The sequence below is a fragment of the Callospermophilus lateralis genome, chromosome 6 (assembly GCF_048772815.1).
Source record: "Callospermophilus lateralis isolate mCalLat2 chromosome 6, mCalLat2.hap1, whole genome shotgun sequence".
Taxonomy (NCBI): Eukaryota; Metazoa; Chordata; class Mammalia; order Rodentia; family Sciuridae; genus Callospermophilus; species Callospermophilus lateralis.
Genome location: NC_135310.1, coordinates 14,926,822 through 14,947,344, shown reverse-complemented (window position 1 = coordinate 14,947,344; position 20,523 = coordinate 14,926,822). Strand labels below are relative to the sequence as shown.

Genomic DNA, 20,523 nt, shown 5'->3' with positions numbered 1-20,523 from the left:
TTTCCATCTTGTCCAAGTTGAAGGGACATCTTTCCCTATTAGAAACCAGTTCTAATCCTGCCTGACAGCTCATTAGGAGGTTGCTACACACTACTGATGGGGCATGGAGTGGTCTCATTGACTCTTCTCCAAATCTCTATCATGTATTCCTGGGAACCCCTTCTCGGGGCATACCACTGATTCCTCCCCACCTCTCATGGTAAGATTAAGGGCCCCCTCTTTGATGACACCATAATATCCCTTGCATTAGTATATTGTTAGCCTTACCTCATTATTATAGCTGTCTACCCTAAGGGTTTGGATTACTTACCACATTGCAAATTCCTCAAAGGAAGATATAGATATAATAACTCAATCATTAGTTCCTGAAGAAACTAGTAAGGCATCTGCATTCTGTTAGGTATTCAATGAATGGAAGGAATGAGTAAGTAGAAAGGTTACTACCCCTTTCCCCAATGTCTGACATCTCACCCTAGATTGCAGATCATTGGCCTGAGTGCCAATAATTTTTCTAGCTCTTCTAGTTCTTCTTCTAGAACTCTGACCCTGGGTCTATATCTTCAGCAATGTGGGAGGTTCTTCTTGAAACCATATTGCCCAAGATATTTCTATCAGTTTGTCTCAGAGCAGCATCATATTTCATCAATTCCTGTGTATGTCCCACATCTAAGACTCTCTTTCAGGGACACACAAAGCAGGAGTGTCAGTCACTACCATATTCTAGATCTCTGGCCACTCCTGTTAGGGGCCATCTTGGTAGTGGGCTGAATAGCCCAACAACCAGTTCTGCTGGTATAAACTGCCCACAAAATGATCAACTCATATCTATTACCAAACTCCCAGAATGCTCTGGATCAAACATTACCAGGACTGTAGTTAATATGCATCAGCTCTCTATAGGACTCAAAGTCACATTAATTCAAGGTTCTATTGCTCAAAAAAAAATAATTCCACATTCAGAAGGAAGAATCTTTGTTTTAGGATAAAATAGATTTTACCTGAAGGTCCCGCAAGGTTGTCTCATGGGTGTGTGCATCACCCTCTAGAACTGAGTATCGGTCAAGCCTTTCTTGTTCTTGTCCCAGCCACACCTGAAAGGCCTGTAGGTCTCTCTGATACTCTTGGTGCAGACGAACCAGTTTTTCAGATTTGGTAACCACTTCCTGCAATTAACATTTAGAAGAATTTAGAGAGAAAGCAATGCATTATGATGCATAGTCTCAAAGTGCCCTATGAATCCACTTTCGGAATTTTAGAAAAGCACAATTTTTAAATCATTAGAATATGAATGCTTTCCTAGAAGAATAAGACTTTAAATTTTATTTGCAAAATAGAGAAAAAAATATTTCAGAAATTAAAATGGATTTTAAGATCATTTTGTTGAATTAACTCCCTGAATCTCATTTTTTTTTGTGAAACATTACACAGAATTTTTGCTTTTCATAAAAATTCACTTTTTTTAATGATGAAAATTGAACATTTTTTATTGTGCCTTAGATGCGAATTTGGACTCATTTTGGATTTACTTTTCTAAACTCTGTCAAATAAGGTAGGATATGTTCTTAAAAAGTGTTTTAATTTTCTTCATGTGGTCTATTTGAAAAATAATAAATATTATGATTATTTCTTACTTTAAAAAATTCTCATTTTTCGATAGACTATAGCATTTATAAGTTTTCATTATAAAGCTCCAACAAATTTTTGTCAAATTGGTACATTTCTAGAAAATTTTAGTGAATATTATTTCTACTTCAGCAATTTTCAAAAATGCTTACAATATTTTGAAAGTTTTAGTTTGGTTTTGCCAGAGATGCATTTAAAAATCTTAAAATCCATTTTGTTTCTATTGTTCTATCTGGTCTTACAAGGGTGTCATTACTGAACATCGTGAGCCCTGAAATAAGCACAGCTCCAAACACCCCAGTTTGGGTGGGTCTCCAGGAGCCTGGTCAGCCATACCTTGGCTCTCTCTTTGATTGTTTGGTATCGTTCCTGCAGATCCTGGAGTTCTAACTGGGTGACATAGTGCTCTGTCATGCCCGCGCCTTTGACTTCAATGGTTTCCAGCAGGCTGCTATGACTCAATACCTCTTCATTTAAGAACTAGAGAACATTTAAAATAAATAAATAAAACAGTTACTCCAAGTACCACTGTATCAGTGATACTGCTAAACCTAAAATACTTTAAGTATTTTAGTTGACAAGTGACCTCAAGTCACCCATCCACCTATCACTTTACACATCTAAATGATACAGATACACATGTGAATGTACATAAGCATATCTGTCTTTGGGTATATTTCATATCTGCTCCAGATCTTCCTTTAAGATGCTATTTTGCAATTGACTACTTTACATTTCTACCTGGCTTTCTCAAACTTAATCTATCCATACATGGGCTGCTCAGTTCTGCCCCATCCCCATTCTGCCCCAGCTCCTGCACAACGCACTTCCCCTTCAACCTCTTTTTCAAATAGTAAACGCTACCACTTCCTCCCAGAAGGCCAATCCAGAAATCTGGTCTTCAGTTGTTCCTGCCCCTCCATCCTTCTATCCATAATGCAGCCCTGTTAGTTCCACCTACCAGGAGATCATGATATTGTCCCCACATCTCCTGTAAGCTCCCTAGCCCAGGCGCCCTCATCCCTCACTGTGACTTTGCAGCTGTCTCCTAGACAGAGCTCCTGCCACCAATTCTTGCCCCATCCTTTGTCCCATACTCCCCATAGATCCCTTTGTGGTAAAATGTTTCAGGATTGAAAAAGAAAACATGTTACTCCCCAGCTTAAAAGACAGTTATCTCCCCATCTGTGGCAGGACCGAGTAGAAAACCCTCAGGGTCACCACCGTGGAATTACACGTGATCAGGTTCCTGTTGGACCTGATCACCCCGTGGCACCTTTGCCTGCTTCTCTCTGGTCCAGCAATACACTGCCTTCCTCTGCATCACTGATTGCACCAGGTCCTTGCTTCTTTCAGGGCCTGTGCCCATTCTACTTCATCTGTCTAGAATTGTCTTTCCCCAACTGCCTCCCAGACTACTTTCTCTTGGCTAAGTCTTTTAGGGCTTAGTGAACATTCCTGTTTCAGAGAGATGTTCCTGTTTCAGACCATCCCTGTGCTTTGATCTCAAAAAAATCTACATTAGCCCTTTCTAAATTACTTCCTCTCACATTCCATAGCACTAGCTTACTAGTTATTTATGGATTTGTTTACTTATTGCTTGGTGTATATGTTTCCAGTAGAACCCAGCTTTGCCTGTTTTATTCACCTAGAATGCAGCACAATGCCTGCCTACAGCAACTTCTCAATAAATACTGATTGAATAGATATATAATTTAATTAATTAGCTGATTAATTATTTTAATAGGTAATAAATGTAGATAATTATGAAGCAGAAAATTATGATTATACTAATTTACAGATGCATAAAGAGACCTAGAATATTAAGGGACTTGCATAGGTTACATAAGAACATTTAGTCGTTCAAATGACTTCCACTCATCATTTGCTTGGCATCTGAAAAAGAGCCAAATGCTTAGGAGGAAACAAAATTAAGCACCTCTAATCACCGAGGGAGAGGGACACAAAATTTACAAAGAGATATGATCTAAGAGCTATGAGAGAATAGAACAATCTGGGCTGGGTTAGGGGTACTGCAGCCAAAACAATTTCTGCACTAATTCAGAAAGGTCAGTGGAGGCTGTCAGGTGCAGAGGCAAAGTGAGGAGGCCTCAAGGAGGGTTTGCATGAAATTCAGTAAGAGAGGAGGGGGCAGGAGAAGAGGAGAGGAAGATGGCAGAGGAGATTATGAAAATCCTTACATATCTTGGGGGAGACTAATGTTATCTTAGAGGCAAGTGGAAGGGAGGTGAGATGTTCACCTTGATACTATGGTAACAGGAGATGGAGACAGGAAGCAAGGTGAGAAATTAGGGTGTACTGGAGTTCGGGAGAATGGATGGATCAGCAGGATTGGTGGTGATGTGAATGAGGAGGAGGAAGGAGGAGCCCCGGAAAATGAGTCAGTATGTTCATATGGAACAAGCCACAAGAATCAAACTGAGAGTATAAAAGCTGAAGAATTTCAGTGCGGAAGGTAATAAGGACAGCTTAGGGCATGATATTCCAACAAACATGCCCTGGAGCAGGGCTGTAGCCACAAATAAAAGGTTTCCCAAAGTTTATGTTTGACTTATCAATGAAATAGTTTAAAGATCATATCCTTAATATTATTTATTTTAAAAAATCTTCACATGCAGTCCTATACTAATATGAAAATGTTATCAAAAAGTGCACATAGGTAGTAATTCAAAAGGACTGATAAAAAGAAGCATTTTACTTCCTGGTGGTGAACAGTAGAGGACATGAAAAGGTCTTATAAGTGGCTAAATTTTAAATGGTGTGTGTCCCCAAATATAGGTGTATATGATTTTCCTAGCAGAGGAAATTTTTACTAAGAAAATAATGACAAGTTAAGAAGCCATTAGAAATGATAGTACAAGGCCAAAATATAATTTCTCTATGTGTGCAGTCCTGGCATGCAGGTAACATTTTTATCTGACTATGGTATCCTAAAAAAGCCTATAAGAGATACTTGGCACCTGAAGTCCAGCTCTAACCTTGGCTTTGCCGAGCGCAGTCACCTTCTCCCGCAGCTCCGCACACTGCCTTTCGGACTCATTGAGGCTGGCTTCCACACCGTCCATCCAGCTGGAAAACTGCCGGACGTCATCCTGATAGCTTGTCCATTTAGAAAGAGCTCCTTCAAGCTGACTGAAAAGGATTTGAAAGGAAAATATCCTTACTGAGAGTCCTTAGGAGCTGACTTTTGTCACTGTGCCTCTTCCATCCACTCCAGTCAGTAGAGGATCCCGAGACCCAGGATAGGGGCAGACTGGCGAGTGGGCAGCTCGCCTGGGCTCATCGAATGCAGGTCTAGCTCCCCAGAGAAAATGCCCTCAGGAAGAGCAGGACTTTTTGTTGAGCTGAAACTCTGGGCACAAAGAGAACCAACACTCAACTCTATCAAGTTCAGTAAGACATTCAGAGCAGGAGGCAAACGAACTGTACACAAACCCACGAGGCAGGAAAGAAAGAAGGAAGAAAAAGCATAGTAGCCATGTTTCATGAGATTTAAAAGTCATTAAAACACCAGGGGAAAATAGGGTAACAGTCCTTCAAGTAAATACTAACAATTATTTCTCTTGCAGAAAAGTACTTCTTTGTGTCCATACGTATGCTATTCACCTAATTCCTTTCATCCTATGAATTCCATTCATCATCTGAGCCTGATTTTCCTGCTGCAAGTTGAATGCCTCCGTGGTCAGTGCCTTGTCCTCATCCTCAGACCCCCAGTGCTCTGTTCTTCCAGTCCCTAGCTCTCTCAGCCTTAGGATGTTCTCTCACCCCTGATCCACCCTCAGAGTGAAGGCACTGCAGATGAGGAGTGCCAGGGGACTGTCGCCCTGGGGCCAGCCCTCCTCCACCCTTTTGACTCATGGGAGTGTGTCTGCAAACGCCTCTGCTCTTGTGCCTTTGGGTGGGATGACTCTGAGGCACATGCTGTGCATCAGTTCCCTGTGTCACCCAGCCAGGTGAGTTCCTGGTGACCCACAGGGCAACCTGTTGGATAATACACCCTTTAATGCCTGCCTCCCTTACTTGACTTTCTTTCCCACTCCCAGCTGGTATCTCCAGGGGTCATCTCCCTCATAAATACTTAGTTTTAATCAAAGTATTTCTCTATTATAAAGCGCTTATTTTTTATTTTAAACAGCAAACAATGATAACAAAAAGAAACATGCCTTTTTAGTTATATTAAAATGTTGTCATAGTACTGTAGTTCAACATAAATGCAAGGTATACTTGCTAGTTTCTTTTGCTATAAGAAGAGAGAGAGAAGGAAAAAAGGGTAAGGGGAGGGGAAAGATAGAAGGAAAGGAGGAAGTAAAGGAGGGAGGGAGGGAGGGAGGAAGGGGCAGGAGTCACAGGACAGCCTGTTATTGAAACATTAAGCTGATCCTTCAGTAAGGCTTGCCAGCGCTTGGGTGTAGTTTTACTTACCTTTTACAACGAATTGCTGCAGACAAGAGGGATGCCCACCTCTCCTTCACAGCCTGCAGCTGCTGCTGGATGGCAGGAACGCCTTCTGGAGAAGTGTTCTGCAGGACATATTCCCCCCTGGTCACTATCATTTTTATCTGAATCTCTTTTTCCTGTTTCACTGATAGCAGAGCCTGTAGAAACAAATACAGAATCCCCTTGTCATTTTCATGTTAAATATGCAACGGCTTCAAATATTTCAGAGCTCCTGAAAGTGGCATATGCAACTATGCCATGAAGGCCCCATGGGAAGTCAGTTGCTGGTGAGTGCCAGGAGCCAGTCACCAGATACCTGCTGGTCTCTAAGTGGCCTGGGCATTGCAGGTTTTGATTTTTCTCTGAATTATCCCTTCCTTCCACTGACGTTTTATGTTCCTGGTTTTAACAAGGGGAAGGAAGTCTGTATTTCAGTAGCATCCATGAATTCTCAAAGGTCACAGGATGCAGAGCTTATAAATGTTGAGATTCTAACACACACTTCTATAGAAATAGATTCTGGGCTCCAAGTTCTTCATAAGCCTTATTCTTTCTCATGTGAGAAGGAAGTTTTAATTCAAAGTTATAAAGTTGGTAGTGTCATCCAAAGGCAAAGCTTCTTCTCTGCTCTTTGTCTGGATTTTCACAACCCTCCCTGCCCCAGTCCTGGTTCAGCCTCTCATGGCCCCTGAGTCTGCTACAGCAAGAAGGGACTGCTACCAACTTCTTATGTCACCTTGGCTCTTTCTCTTGCTCATACTTGCCACCTCCCTGGTGCCATTCTCAAATCTCCATTCAATCACCTTTGCCAGGATAACTCCCTCCAGGATTCTTAAAAACTTGAGTAGGAACCTGATTTTCTAAGAAACCTACTCCACCTCTCAGCTCTCTCCGCCTTGCATAGTTCCACACCTGAGTGTCCATGACACCCATACACACATCCCCATCTGTTATTGTCCCCTGCATTTCAACCTCAGTCTCAATGAGATTCCTGAGGACAAAGGACATATCTTACTCATGTCTGATTCCTTGGTGTCAGGACACAGTGCCAGTCTTCGGCAAGGCGCCCAGGGGATATGAATGAAAGGTATGACTATGAATGAAGGTAGGTTAATTGTTTTCATCACAAATGCTACATAGAACTGATACCTTAGGATAGGAGAAGAGTAGACTAACGGACACAGGCAGGTAAATGAGTTGAATAAGGTGGACAGTGTTTTGCCCTCTAAAAAGTTTCACTGAAATATTTTCTTAAAATAAATGGGTCATGTAATTTTAAACTACTTCTTAACTGGATATGGAGCAAGCCGCCACATTAGGTTTTATTTTGTATTTTGTTAAGCATTTTTAGGCAAATACATCTAGGGTCAAATGATGCATGAATGCTTGGGCATGATCATAATAAGCAAATGGTATCACACCCACAAAATATTCTGAGACTTCTATTAGAGACAGAGTGATCTAATCAGACGAGGTAGAAGGAAACTTGAGAAATTTTGAGAAAAACAAATTCTGCAAGTCGGAGATCTCTTAAAATGCACACCTCAAGTTTGAGCATCCTGCTGTCCAACACACTTTTGTCGGATGTTGGGTGACAGTAAGAATCCAGCACGTGAACGGTGTCTGTCATCCAGTCTTGCAACTCTTTAACCCCGAGGGAGAACTGATTGTGCTCTGCAACGATTCTGTCTAGTCTCGACACTTTCTCCTGGGAAAGACAGAGACAGGTTTTCACTCAACTCCCCACACTACACAGCCCAAACCTTTCTTTAATTGATGGAATTTCTTCCTAATACCTCATCATAGTAGTCTTCAGCTTTTGTTTATCACATTTGGCTCAAATGAAACCACCTACTCCCATTGACATACATTGTTTCAGTTTTAAAGAATAACTGCCTGAGATTTCGCAGTATTTCTGAATTTTATATATATATATATATATATATGTGTGTGTGTGTGTGTGTGTGTGTGTGTGTATAAAATAAAATATATTTTAGTTGAGACATAATAATTGCACATATTTACAGAGTGATATTTTAATACATGTATATAAGGTATAATAAATAGACCTAAATTTGAAAGCTGAGACTACTCATGTTTTTTATTTAATTATAGGTCATATCCAACATAGTATAGACTTTATAAGGCTAGGATAGAGTTCTTAAAGCAAATACTTACTGCCTGTTAATATCTAAGTAAATACAAATGAATAAAAGTTGTTCATCTTCATTCTAATTTTAGGCATGTACCTGATTCTTGAAAAAATAAAAAGGGACTTATTCATAGAGTAAATATGAGTATAAATGTAGAATATATCAGTGTGACTATCTCAATGATAGAAATATTTGAAAATTGAAGACTTAAATTATGAAATTAAATTAAATTAGAAATAATGAAAATTGAAGACTTAAATTATCAAACTCAAATTATTTAAGTAAGTTTACTTAATAGTGAGGCCAAGGCAGGCCTGCAGCAGTGTGAATGGGTTTGCATCATGCTGGTTGACTGCTCTCAAGGTGCCCTAGGGGGTCCCATTTACCTTTTTTCTAAGCTAGTTAAAGATATTTAATCAGTTATATAAATCACTGACAATTCTGAACTCTGCTTTAGAAACTGAACTGAAACTCTCAATCCATATACCTTTGACTACTATATAATGAATATGTGGAATTTAGGCAAACAAAAAAGATTATTCCCAACTCGTTACATTGAGTAATAAAATTTCAACTGCTTTGAGTCCTTTTTTTTTTGCTAATGGAATTTAATTCAAGATGTTTTGGAACAAAAATTCTGACTTGTGCCTTATGTGTATGTCCTGAGTCTCCAAAATCAAAGCCCTGAAGAACAAATCATTTCAGGAACAAAAATGAAGTATTTGGGGCATTTGTGGGGATAGGAATTCTCTTGGGTCTTTGAAACCTCCCTTGATGTTTTCAGAGAACCACCCTAAGAGGCACAGAACACATGATGCACTTGGATTGCAAGCCTGGGGAGATGGCTCTTGCATGTCTTACTGCTGAGTTGGAAATGCCCTCCTTAGGCGAGTCAGATGGACGCCCTGCACAGCTCCAACCTGCAACACCAACATCGCTATGGCACTCACACAGAGCACACGGCAGGCATTACCTTGGTTAGATTGCTTAGCGCTAGATACTGAGAAGACAGCTGCGACACTCTGTGCATAAAGCTCCTGCTGGCAGCTTGTCCTTCCCACAGCTGCTGAGCTTTCTCTTTCAGCCTGTTGAGCTGAGGCTGGTAGCAGTGAATTTCCTCAAGGACAGACTGAAAAGCACAAGCAAGTTACCATTCAGAGGCTGAGGGAAAGCACACGGCAGATGGACGGACGGAGCTCTAGACCACAGAACATGGAAATAAACATTGTCAAGCGATCAGCGTCACCTGAAGGCCTTTGTATCTCCAAGCTACACACAAGTGGAGCACCATGGGGGAAGGAAACAAATCAAACCTCAAAGGAAAGGAGGAAAACATATAATATCTGTCATAAAGAGGGGAGGGACAGACTACATCTCAAGGTGGCATAGTCTAACTCCAGGGTGCCCAGCATGCATCTGAACGCAGGCCTGGTGGACAGAGGAAGGGACAAAGATGCTCTCCAAGGGATCAGGTCTCATCACCTGGAGCTTCTGCTGCTCCCTCCTCTTGGCTGGCAGATCGTAGAGGCGGCTGCTGCTTTCCTGGACCAGCTTCTCAGTCTTACTCAGCCAGGTCTGCACAGGTTCTGCGCTTACCTCAAAGTCCTTCATTTGGATCTTTAGATTCTGCAGGGTTTTAGTATCAGGGGCAAAGCAAACAAAAGTCAAGCACTAACTTCTTTATTTGCAATTCAAAGCCTGCTTCCTTTGGAACCACCCCTACTGCCCATGTTTCCTGCTTCTGGGATGTTTTGTTCTTCACGTTGATACCAGTATAATTTCTGAACATCCTTTAAGAACTTTCTATAGTTCTACTGCTTAAAATATATGTTTCTATAACTTTTCTGAGCAAAACCCAAGAGATCACACCACCTTCTCACTTCTAGGCATTTGTTTTTATCCCAGTGGTCACAGATTTTTATCATAGACTGGCTGCACTGTGATTTTCACCTGCTGCAGACTGTCTGGTCTCCATGCCTAACTTATGAATCCTGGGAAGGGAGAATCTGTGCCTTGTACTTCCCAGGACATACCATGGTACCCTGTAGAAGTATAAATCATCTATCATCTATCTATCTATCTATCTATCTATCTATCTATCTATCTATCAATCTAGTTTACATGTTTCTTATGTTCTCAGTAAAGTTTATTCTGATTTCAAAAGACAAAATACCAAATAGTATGGTGTGCTTCTTATGTAAGAATGTTGTAAGTACTCATAGAGGGTCTGTGAGGAAACTATTAGCCCAAAAGTTAATAGCATGTCATTACGGTTCCATTTCACATTAGCAAAGATGTCTGTATCTGCTGTCCATTACTTATAAAGTGCTAAATTGATGTGAATTTTAATGTTGTTTATACTACTATGTGAACCAATTAGAGAGTTTAAAAATTAAATCAGCACTTTGGGATAGTTTTGTCCAAAAGCAAGTCCATAAAGTTAGCTGAAACACCTAAGTAGTACAGACTAACAGAGCCTGTGGAAGAATGCCCTAGGCCCCATCTGTGCCAGCCTGGGATATCTACTGTGAGGGGACACTGGCGTCTCTATACTCACCTCTGAGGGAGATGGGTAGGCTATGGGAATAGTCTGGAAAGTTAAGACATTAATAGTTGAATGTCTTACAGGCACACCAAATTTAATGTAAACTAAATTGAATGAATTATTATCCTTTCCATAATCATGTCTCAGTTGATGGCATCATCATCCATGCATTCTAGAAACTGAGGATTCAAACTTAACTTCTTCCATATACCCCTTGTATAATTAACAACCAAATCCTGTTGAGCTTTACCTTGGGGGTGAATTTGCCATCCTATTATTATTTCCTTAATTTGTTCCCTCATTTCTTTTTTCTGGACCATTATGAAAAGCTTTCTTTGGTCTTCCAGCTACTAACTATTCCCCATCTGGTCTAGGCTGTGCTCAGTGAGCTAACAAGTTTATCTCTAGCTTAAAGACCTGCAGATTGCTGACTCAGCCTTTCTCGACCAGGTTCTAGGAGCAAATTAAGTCTCAGTGCCCCAAAACATCCATTTTATGGAATGAATTTGTTTTCTTCCTATGCCCTACAATAGGATGTTAGGTTTTATTCTTAGGAAAACTGTCTGGGTTCAGATAAGGAACTCTAGTCAAGAGTCAAGATCAAACTGCTTAGTACAAAAGATATTTCACTGTCTGGCCCTAATCTTTGTCTCCTGTTTTATCTTTGTTGTTGCTGTAAAATTTCACATCAGTATCGGACTTCTCAACATCCCCCATTCATTGTTGGCACTCATGGCACTTGGGCCCTGTGCATTCAATTCCTTCTAGGTGGAATTCATGCCCACTGTGGCAAATTCAAAGAATGCTTGGCCATCAGTATTCTGTTTAAATGTCACCTCTCCGGACACCTTCCTTGACTTCTCTAAATAGTTAGTGGCATCTGTCTATTAGTGACTTCTACCCCTGAACATGCCTATATTAGATTACAAATAGCTCTTTTGGGGCTGTTACCCTTCCAGAAAGTAAACTCTCTGAGGCAAGGCAACAGATTGGCCCTCTCAGCCACACAGTGCCTGGCTTATCATAGTCATTATTTATATATATATATATATATATATATATATATATATATATATATATATTCCTAATAGGACAGAAGGGAGAGAGGAAGGGAGGCATGGACTAAATCAAAGAGTTACACCCATCACGAAGAGAGGCAGATTAAGGAGACAGGCCCTTCTCCTCCTCTTCCTCTTTTCTCTTGAACAAGGTAATTTTGCAATCACCGTGGATGCTCCAGAGCTCAGGGCACATTATACTAAGGATTCCTACAGGGTTAGTGGTAGAATTTCAGGCACTGCACAATGGCTGCCACTCTAGTAATCGAATGAGGCCTGCGATGGAAGAAAGGCAGCTGTTAGCCTCGGGTTCCTGCGTTAGGAGAGGATCAAGGAAATACTCACTCTCTCTCCCTGAATAGTAGTTCTCTACGATTACTTTTTCCTGCCCCACTAATTATGGTCATGATTACATTCAGGATCTATTTTTCCAGGAAGTATTGTTTTAAAAGGGAAAGATGTTCTCTTCTCCATGCCTCTGCGTATTTTCCTTGAGAGAAGAGTTGGTATGTTAAATAGATGATCATAGAAGAACAAAACCCCTGCACTGTGGCAGTGAGAAACCTGTGCTTATAATAAATGGTCTCTGTAGAAAATGAAAGGGCATCAACTTTCTCTCTTTGCACACTTAACCCCTAAAAACCCTACTACCTGATACTTGCATAAGTTACATTCTCTCATAACTAGCATTTTGTAGCCATAAAGGATATCTCCCCAATTTGAGTTACTTCAAATGAAACATTCAGTACTGCGCTTAAATGTTCCCTTGTGAATGTGCTTGGGCAAGTTTGTGGTGAGAGGCCCTACCGTGCAAGAAGCCACCTCATTCCTCAGGGTTGCTCACACTTCCAGCACCGAGCTGTCTTAGAGCTATTCAGTTGTCCATCAATATTCAAAGAGCGGTGACTACAATAATTGACAAGGTCCTTGGACTCATTGAAACTATGTTTTAACTGACAACAAACAGGACCGTGTGGTTAGCCATATCATACCTCCAAGGCAGATTCCTTTTGGTGGAGGTTTGAATGAAAGCTCTTCCAATCTTCTTTTGCAGTTTCAACCTTGGCCTGGACACTTTTTGCTTTCTCTTCGGTCAGCAGAGCACTCAGAAGTTCTCCCTTTGACAGCATTGTGTTCAGCTTATGCTGCCCATTTTCACTTTCTGACGAAAACTCCTAGAAAGAAAAGCAAAATATGCTATATTTTAAAATTCTTTGATTTTTTTCCATGTATATCTTAGTGTAAAGAGAAGAAATACACTATTTTCATATGCTAAGTAACCTAGGTTTCCTTAATTGTCAAGTTGTAAGGTATTTTATTTATTAATATAAATTCTGGCTTATTCCAAAAAGGTTGTGAGATATCTTATGAACTATGAACTATTAAATAAAAAAAAATAAATGAGAGGAAATGAGGATCAGGAGAAAATAAGAGTTGCAAAATAATCTCTGGCTAAGTTTACTTTACAAAATAATGCCCTGTAGTTCTGTGTAATTGGTGGAGCTTGATTATGATTTTGACTCTGAGCATCCTAGCTTCCAAAACAAGAGTAAACACAACCAGGTACAGGACTGGACTCACAGGACCTGTGCAATACAAACCATCTGCTCAGCAGAAGCACAGCTGTTCCTAGAAAGAAACAGCAGATGAATTTCCCTGGGAATCTTAATGAAGTAAACACTGTTACATGGAGTAAATGGCACCATTATTAGCAGTTTATAAAAAGAGAACAGCAGAGTAATTTATAGGATTGTCTTTATGAAGGACAAGTCAATGGCATAATGCCAAGAGTAACTCAACAATGTGGCCACAGCATGTACTTTTCCCATGATGTGGCTGGATCCAAGGAAGGATCTCATCCTAAATAAACAAAAACTCTACATTATACAGTAAATAGGCATTGACATTTTCAGGTGAAAATGTTGCATAATATTTTATGCAATGGAAAAGTCATGGAAAGCATAAGCTCAAGGTTATTTATTCTAGCAAGAAACCGAAGCATGGATGTTCCGTATTGCGGATTTTGATGAAAGAGGCTTGTTATAATTTGGGTGTAGTTTATCTTCCAAGGATCCTGTATTGGAAGCTTGAACCTTGGTGTGGCAATATTAGGAGGTGAGCCTATTGCAAAGTACTTAGGTCCCTGGGGACAGGCCTTGGGGAAATTCAGTTTGTTCTCTTGGGATCCAGAGTTAGTTCTCAGAAGAAGATTATTCTTAAGGGGCAAGCCTGGCTTCTTCCTAGTCTCTTTGGTTTCCTGTCTGATGATAAGGTCTCTTGTTCTTCCATGTGCTCCTGCCATTGTGGTGCCATTGCCATGAGATCCTCACTTAGAGCTGAGCTGACACCACTGCCATGACCATGAACCTTCAGAACTGTGAGCACAATAAGCCTCTTTTATTTACAAAGTAGCCTACCTCAGGCATATCATTATAGTCATGAAAAATCAACTTATATAGAACCTTACCAGAATGACTGTTTTAATGGAGGTACTACCCCCATCCATGGGACTGGGTCAGAGAAAAGCCTGGCCTCAAAAATTATACTGAGTTTCTCCAGCACAGGCAAGTTGGTAATTGATGCTTGAAGATTCTACTCCCTAGCTTGGAGAAAAACTGAAAGAATTTTCAATGGGGAAAATTTTCAAAGCAAGGTTATCAATCATTATATTATGAACAAAAAAATTAAAGAGTCAAATGTATATGGACAGGACTACTTCAGAGATTGCTTCCAGCAAAGAAACTTCATCTGTGGGCACTTACACGTGGTTTTCTATGTACATATGCCCTCTCTGGAGGAAAAAAAACACTCAAATTTCATAAGCAATCACTCAAGACTGTTTGTAATCAGAAAAATCAGACATGCAAAAACAATGTTACTGTGTATAAAAAATGTTGGGGTTGAAGGTGGAGTGTGAGATGGCACCACAAAGTTGAAGTTATTTGAAGGAAGACTGGGAAAAACAAAAACAAAAACACCTCCAAACTCAAGCAACATCCAGCTGTAACTATTGCTGTTTTACACATCAGTTCTGTGACTCCATTAAAACTCTTCGACCCTATTTGTATATTGGAAATAAGAACCATAAGAACCTCACAGTTCCTAATGTGGTTGGAGTGAAAATTGAATGCAAAAATCCACTTGGAATGTACAGGCTCATTGCTCATTGCATATAAGAGCTTTGATTATCTCCTAACCTCTCACTAATACATCAAACAGCATGCATTTATGAATATAAATGGACTAGTTTCTTTTCCCTTGTTTCAAGTCAAGCATTTATTTGAAATTTGATTTTGTTAAGCAAAACTTTCATATGCAAGGCACGTTTCTAATCTAATTAACCACTCTTATTAGAATTAACAGATAAATTCTTACCTGTATTTTCTGAAGACTTGTCATCACTTCACTAATATTCTGAGGTATATCAAAACATTTGGCGGTAGTGACCTTTGCATTAACCAACCACTGCTGGAAATCCCGGAAGGCTTTTCTAAACCTTTGCTGCAAAATCTGTTCTTTATTCTGGCAGCCCTTGGATGCTTGCAAACAAAGACTGAAAAAATGATTTGAAAATTGAATGAAAAGGAAAATGATAAAATTGATTAAAACAATATTTGATAGAATTGAGTTCTTAGAATATACATTTATTTCTTTTAGTAATGTATTTTATGCTTAACTAAAATTATTATTGAAATCACACTTAAAATAGCTTCTACTTGGTTTAAGTTTTCTCTTTCTTTCTTCTTTACTTTTTTTTTTTTCTTTTTGAGATGGGGTCTCACTATGTTGTCCAGGCTGATCTTAAACTCATGAGCTCATGTGATCTTCCACCTCAGCTGAAATATAGTAGCTGGGACTACAAGCATGTGCCACCATGCTCAGTTTAGCTCTAACTTTGTATAAAAATATTGTGAAGCTGAGTTGGTGATGGTGCCTGTTGTCCCACTTCCTCCTGAGGCTAAGGCAGGAGGATCTCGTGAGAGCCAGGAATTTAAGACCAGCCCAGGCAGTATAGTGAGACATTAGAGAAAATAAAAACAAAATATTTTGAACACCTGGAAGGTTCTTGCTCACCAGTTATATTCTTTAATCAAGCCAGAAACTTTCCCACTGTAAGTACTCAGGTCACTGGAAAATCGACAAAGTTCATTAAGCTGAGACTTGAGATCCTCGGTTGTGGGCTCTGCTTTTTGTAGAGCATCTAGGATTTCCTGAGAGAGAAAAAACAAGCATTTAAATTAGGCAATTTCCATATCCTCACATTATGCATGCACAAATCATTATTAGTGATTTAAATCATATAAATTATTAGTGAGGAACAAAATAATACAATAAATTCAGTAAAGAAGTGAGGCCTATTTGTAGGACTCCACCTGTATTCTTTTCTAGCCACAATATATACTTCAGCATCAAATGTAAAATAATCAAAAGTTTAAGTGGTCAAATGACTCAAATTGAGATAAGAAAAAGAAAAAATATCCTAAATTATTAAAAATGGTCTGGCTACATCATTAGGGGATGTGTATATTATTTAAAAGTAAAGAAAGATCAGTTTGAAGAAAGCAACACTTATTTTAGATTAGCAATATATCTAGTAATTGATTTTATGGAGTACATACAATTAATTGACATTCAGAATTCTTTATAATCCATAGGTCTAACTAAACTAGCAGTTCATTCATCTCCTAGTTTCATTCTTAGAGTCTATTATGTGTCCAGCATTTTCCTGGATTCTTGGGTACCTTTCCTCCAATAAATAAAGGAAGACTTCAAAATTCAATTGATGAGAGAGAGATGTGGAAAATCACAGTACTGTGTGTACTTAATTCAAAATAAAGTCTCAGGGCTTGATGAGTACAACTGTGAAATCAAAACCATGGTCACTTGGTAATGCAGGATGATTTGCAATTACAGCATTCCTCTTATAGGGCTGTCCCAGGAGCAAATGAGCTCATGAGTGTCAAATACTTATCACAATTCCTGGCATACTGATAGACGCCTAATTAGCAAAATTAGTGGGAAAATGATTCCTGGATATTTAGATGAGACTAAGTGGATAGTGGTTATGAAAAATAAAAAGCTAAAATAAGTCAAGGAGGAAGGACCAACAGATGAGTAATGACTCAAATAGTGTTGCTGTTACTCTTATGATCCTCAGAGATATTTATTGAGATGGCCCAGATGTTATTTTTATACAAAGATATTTACTGAGATGATCCAGATCTGTAGAGAAATCGCATCCCTCATCAACAGACCAGGTCTAGGCTGCAGCCTCATCCTGGTAAAGGGTACCATTGTCTTCCCCCTGCTGTGCATGAGATGTCTAAGGATCCTCTTGGCCTTTCCCACATCTGTCCCCTCCTCTCACTCCATGCCAGCGATGCTCTGGTGGCACCTGAGTCCCTTCAATCACTCACTCCTTTTACATCTTCATCATTTCATTCTGGAAATTCACAATGTACTACTAATTCCATTCCCGTTCTCTGGTTTCCTTTCCCAGATCTTGTTACCTCTTTGTAAAAGTCTGCATCTTGGGACTGTTCCCCCACCTTCCTATCTAGGCAGGTTGTACTCAGACCTTAGGATTCAGCTCAAGTCCCCGCTCCTCTAGGGATGCTCTGCACTCCTTCCTGCCTCCTGGAATTTCTCATCTGAGGATACACAGCACCTCAGGGGCACTAGTTACAACGAGGGTCCCCACTGATTTTGTACCTGTTTGTCTTTTCACCTGCACTGTGGGTTCTCTCGGTTTGTCCACTCTTTATTTAGCTCAGTGACTGGAGTAGAGCGTTTAAAACATTTTTATTTACAAAATTCACAAAAGTAACCAGTTTCTCTCTGAAACTCCAAATGTTCACATTTTATGTAAGGGAGAATATTGTAAGAACTAAAAAAAAAAAAATTACCACCTAGCCAAAAAAAAAAAGCAAGAACATTGAGATTCAAGTCAGCCACTTATATATTGGGTGACATGAAAAGTGAAAATCTTTGGGCTAAAACTTCACATTTAAAAAATGTTCATGCTGGCTGGGGATATAGCTCAGTTGGTAGAGGGCTTGCCTTGTATGTACAAGGCCCTGGGTTCAAACCCTAGCACCATCAAAAAAAAAAAAAAAAGTCCATGCTTTCATCCTTAATGAAAATTTTCCAGTGGAGCCTCTGATTATATAAATACTGCATCAAGTTATATCTGAGTCAGGTAAATTTCAAATTATATTTCCTCTTTGTACAGCTAAAGAAAATTGCTGTTATTTCCAACACTAGCAAACCAATATATTTTTAAATCAATGAGTTTTGCAAACACAATGAACATGATACATTGCAACACTGTATTATATATTTTATTGATACTTGTTTTTATGTTTTAAAGGATTTCTTAAATACCACTATTTACTTATGTGAAATACTTGAGAAGGTTTGTGATTATTGTCATTGTCAGCAATAAAGAGGTCTCACAGCAAAACGATGACATAAGAACCCTAGAAAATATGTTTTACAAACATTTTCCTACACATTCATCATAATCAAAGTGTTATTTCCACTTTTAAGTAAAATGTTATTATTAGAAATAAGATATGAATGTCTGTCAGTGTACTATTTACCTCAAAAACATTAGCTCTGGAGCCAAAGGTAGATACAGACCTAAGCAGAAGGCTGTCATCTTTGTTAGTAAAACTGAAAACCCACATTTATTGTTGCATTATCATATGTATTTTTATATCTGTCATTTATTTTTCCAGTAATAGTATCAGTTTAATAAATAATAGTAAATGGAACAAGAATGGAAAGAAAAGGACACAAAAAGGAATCAAAACAATATAATTGATATGTTCCTATCAGATCACATGGAGCAATTACAACTTCTTTTTCCTTGTTCTGCTGAATGGATTACTACTATGCTTCATTCTGTTGCACAAATCTAAAGGTCAAAAAAGGCATCCAAAAAAAAAAAAAAAAAAAAAAACCTCCAAAACAAAACCATAACACTTAGAAACATTATAAACAAACTAGAATAAAGAGATGATTATGAAGTTTAATTTCTGGTGAGTCTTACTTGCTTCAACTGCTTGATTTAAAACAAAGACAATGCTTGAAATACGACATGACTTTCTTACTGGTCCAAGCTATTTTGAAATGATTGTAACATAAATAGAAGCAGAGAAGTTTACTTCACTAGACTTCCTTGTAAGACCAGCCATGATTCAGAGCTTTATAAAACTACAAATATTGAAGAGGCTTTCAAAGTTAAGTCTGAACAGTCACAGAAAAGGAGAGGATTTTGAGCTGCTTCCCATTCTTCTCTATTCCTTTCCTGCTTCTCTTTCTCACAATTTGAAAGAGCTGCCATTTGTTTAAAAAAAAAAAACAAAAAAAAACAGGAAGGCGACCCGGAGCCTGACAGAAGAGTGGGGTTAACGTGTGTTAACAGGCTAATTTCAAGTACAGCTGTCAAAACCACACAGAGGAGAGCTAATCAGGGTCAAAACCATTAGTTGTGCTCTAGTAGACTACTAAATGTGTCTTCAAAGCTATAAACTCAATTGTTTAGTTGTTTGCAATGGTTAACTGGCAGGAAAACAGTATGACTCTGTCTATTTATGCCTCTGCCCACAGGCCATTTTTCAGACCGAGTGCCTCATACAGGATTACACGCTCTTACACCATACGCCGGGAAGTAAATTGTCTCCATTTAGTTATAATGTTTTCTACAGGAAACATAGCTTCTTCTCCCCGACATGTTAATTTTTACCAAAGTTTGATTTGTGAGAAAAGGAAGAAGATCAGACTTGGCAATTTTATTCAGATAAATACTTCTTCCAAGTCTGAATATTGCATGGTTTTAGTTAGTGAAAACTTTTCTTTTTAGCAATCCTAAGAGCCAAAAAAATAGGATTCTTTAAATTTTTATTTATTTATTTATTTAGCATAACCACCAATGAAAAACCAGAAACCAACTTACTTGTCCTTTGTGCCAGGATTCCACTATCTCCTTGTCCGTGTTCTTGCCTTCCAGGAGGGCTAACTGCTCGGCCCAGGTTTTCAGAAGGGCACCGAACTGCTCCAGGGCCTGCTCCAGTTGGGCCACCTGGCCTGAGAACTCCTGCTCCGAAAGGGCCATTTGACTGACCAGGTTCTCCAGGCCGCTCCGGGTTTGGAGCGCACTGTCTTCCCACTGCTTCCAGTCGGCGCGCAGGGCCTGCATCTCCGTCTGCATGAGCTCACACCCACTGGCAGCTGTGTTCTGTTTCACTTCAGGGGCCAGCGACTCCACTCTGCTCAGGCGGCCTGCACCAATCTCTCTGGAATCTATCAGCTCCTGTAATGGAATATCGCCATGGAAACCAAGGAGGCCGTGAGTCACTTGGGCTGCAAGTTTTCAAATGTGTGCAGAGGGGAACTCTGTCCTGCTAGGAAGTTTGAGCAAGTGTGCACAAGGAACCAGAATCCACACATGCACCCATTCCCAAGTTATAATAGCAGGGAATTGGCACTGTGAGTGCCCAGGCTTGTGGCAGAATAACCCAGGAAGCCGTAACATCCTGAAGCAGACTAAACAGGCCCCTGAACTCAGGCATTGTTTAAGTATATGGAAATGTTTTGATAGTGATTTAAATATGGGCCCGTGGTGTACTGCTCCTGCAAATAATTGAATCCATACTTTTGCTAAGCAGACGAACATGGGCAG

The 20,523-nt window shown here is 39.5% G+C and overlaps 1 protein-coding gene across 6 annotated transcripts in view; it reads right to left on the bottom strand.

The window, feature by feature from the left end:
• Nucleotides 1–20,523, bottom strand: part of Syne1 (spectrin repeat containing nuclear envelope protein 1) — a 421,786-nt gene that overhangs the window by 194,132 nt on the left and 207,131 nt on the right. For 4 of the 6 annotated variants that reach the window (XM_076858120.2, XM_076858112.2, XM_076858113.2 and 1 more), the window contains 11 exons: nt 19,798–20,154; nt 15,912–16,048; nt 15,213–15,390; nt 12,830–13,012; nt 9,717–9,860; nt 9,208–9,363; nt 7,625–7,789; nt 6,067–6,239; nt 4,623–4,776; nt 1,960–2,103; nt 999–1,163 (listed from right to left, as the gene is read on the bottom strand). In XM_076858120.2, the coding sequence (XP_076714235.2) occupies nt 999–1,163; nt 1,960–2,103; nt 4,623–4,776; nt 6,067–6,239; nt 7,625–7,789; nt 9,208–9,363; nt 9,717–9,860; nt 12,830–13,012; nt 15,213–15,390; nt 15,912–16,048; nt 19,798–20,154 (1,956 nt within the window). Of the gene's footprint in view, nt 1–998; nt 1,164–1,959; nt 2,104–4,622; nt 4,777–6,066; nt 6,240–7,624; nt 7,790–9,207; nt 9,364–9,716; nt 9,861–12,829; nt 13,013–15,212; nt 15,391–15,911; nt 16,049–19,797; nt 20,155–20,523 lie in introns of those variants that run through there. The other 2 variants (XM_076858114.2, XM_076858116.2) reach the window with 2 other exon arrangements.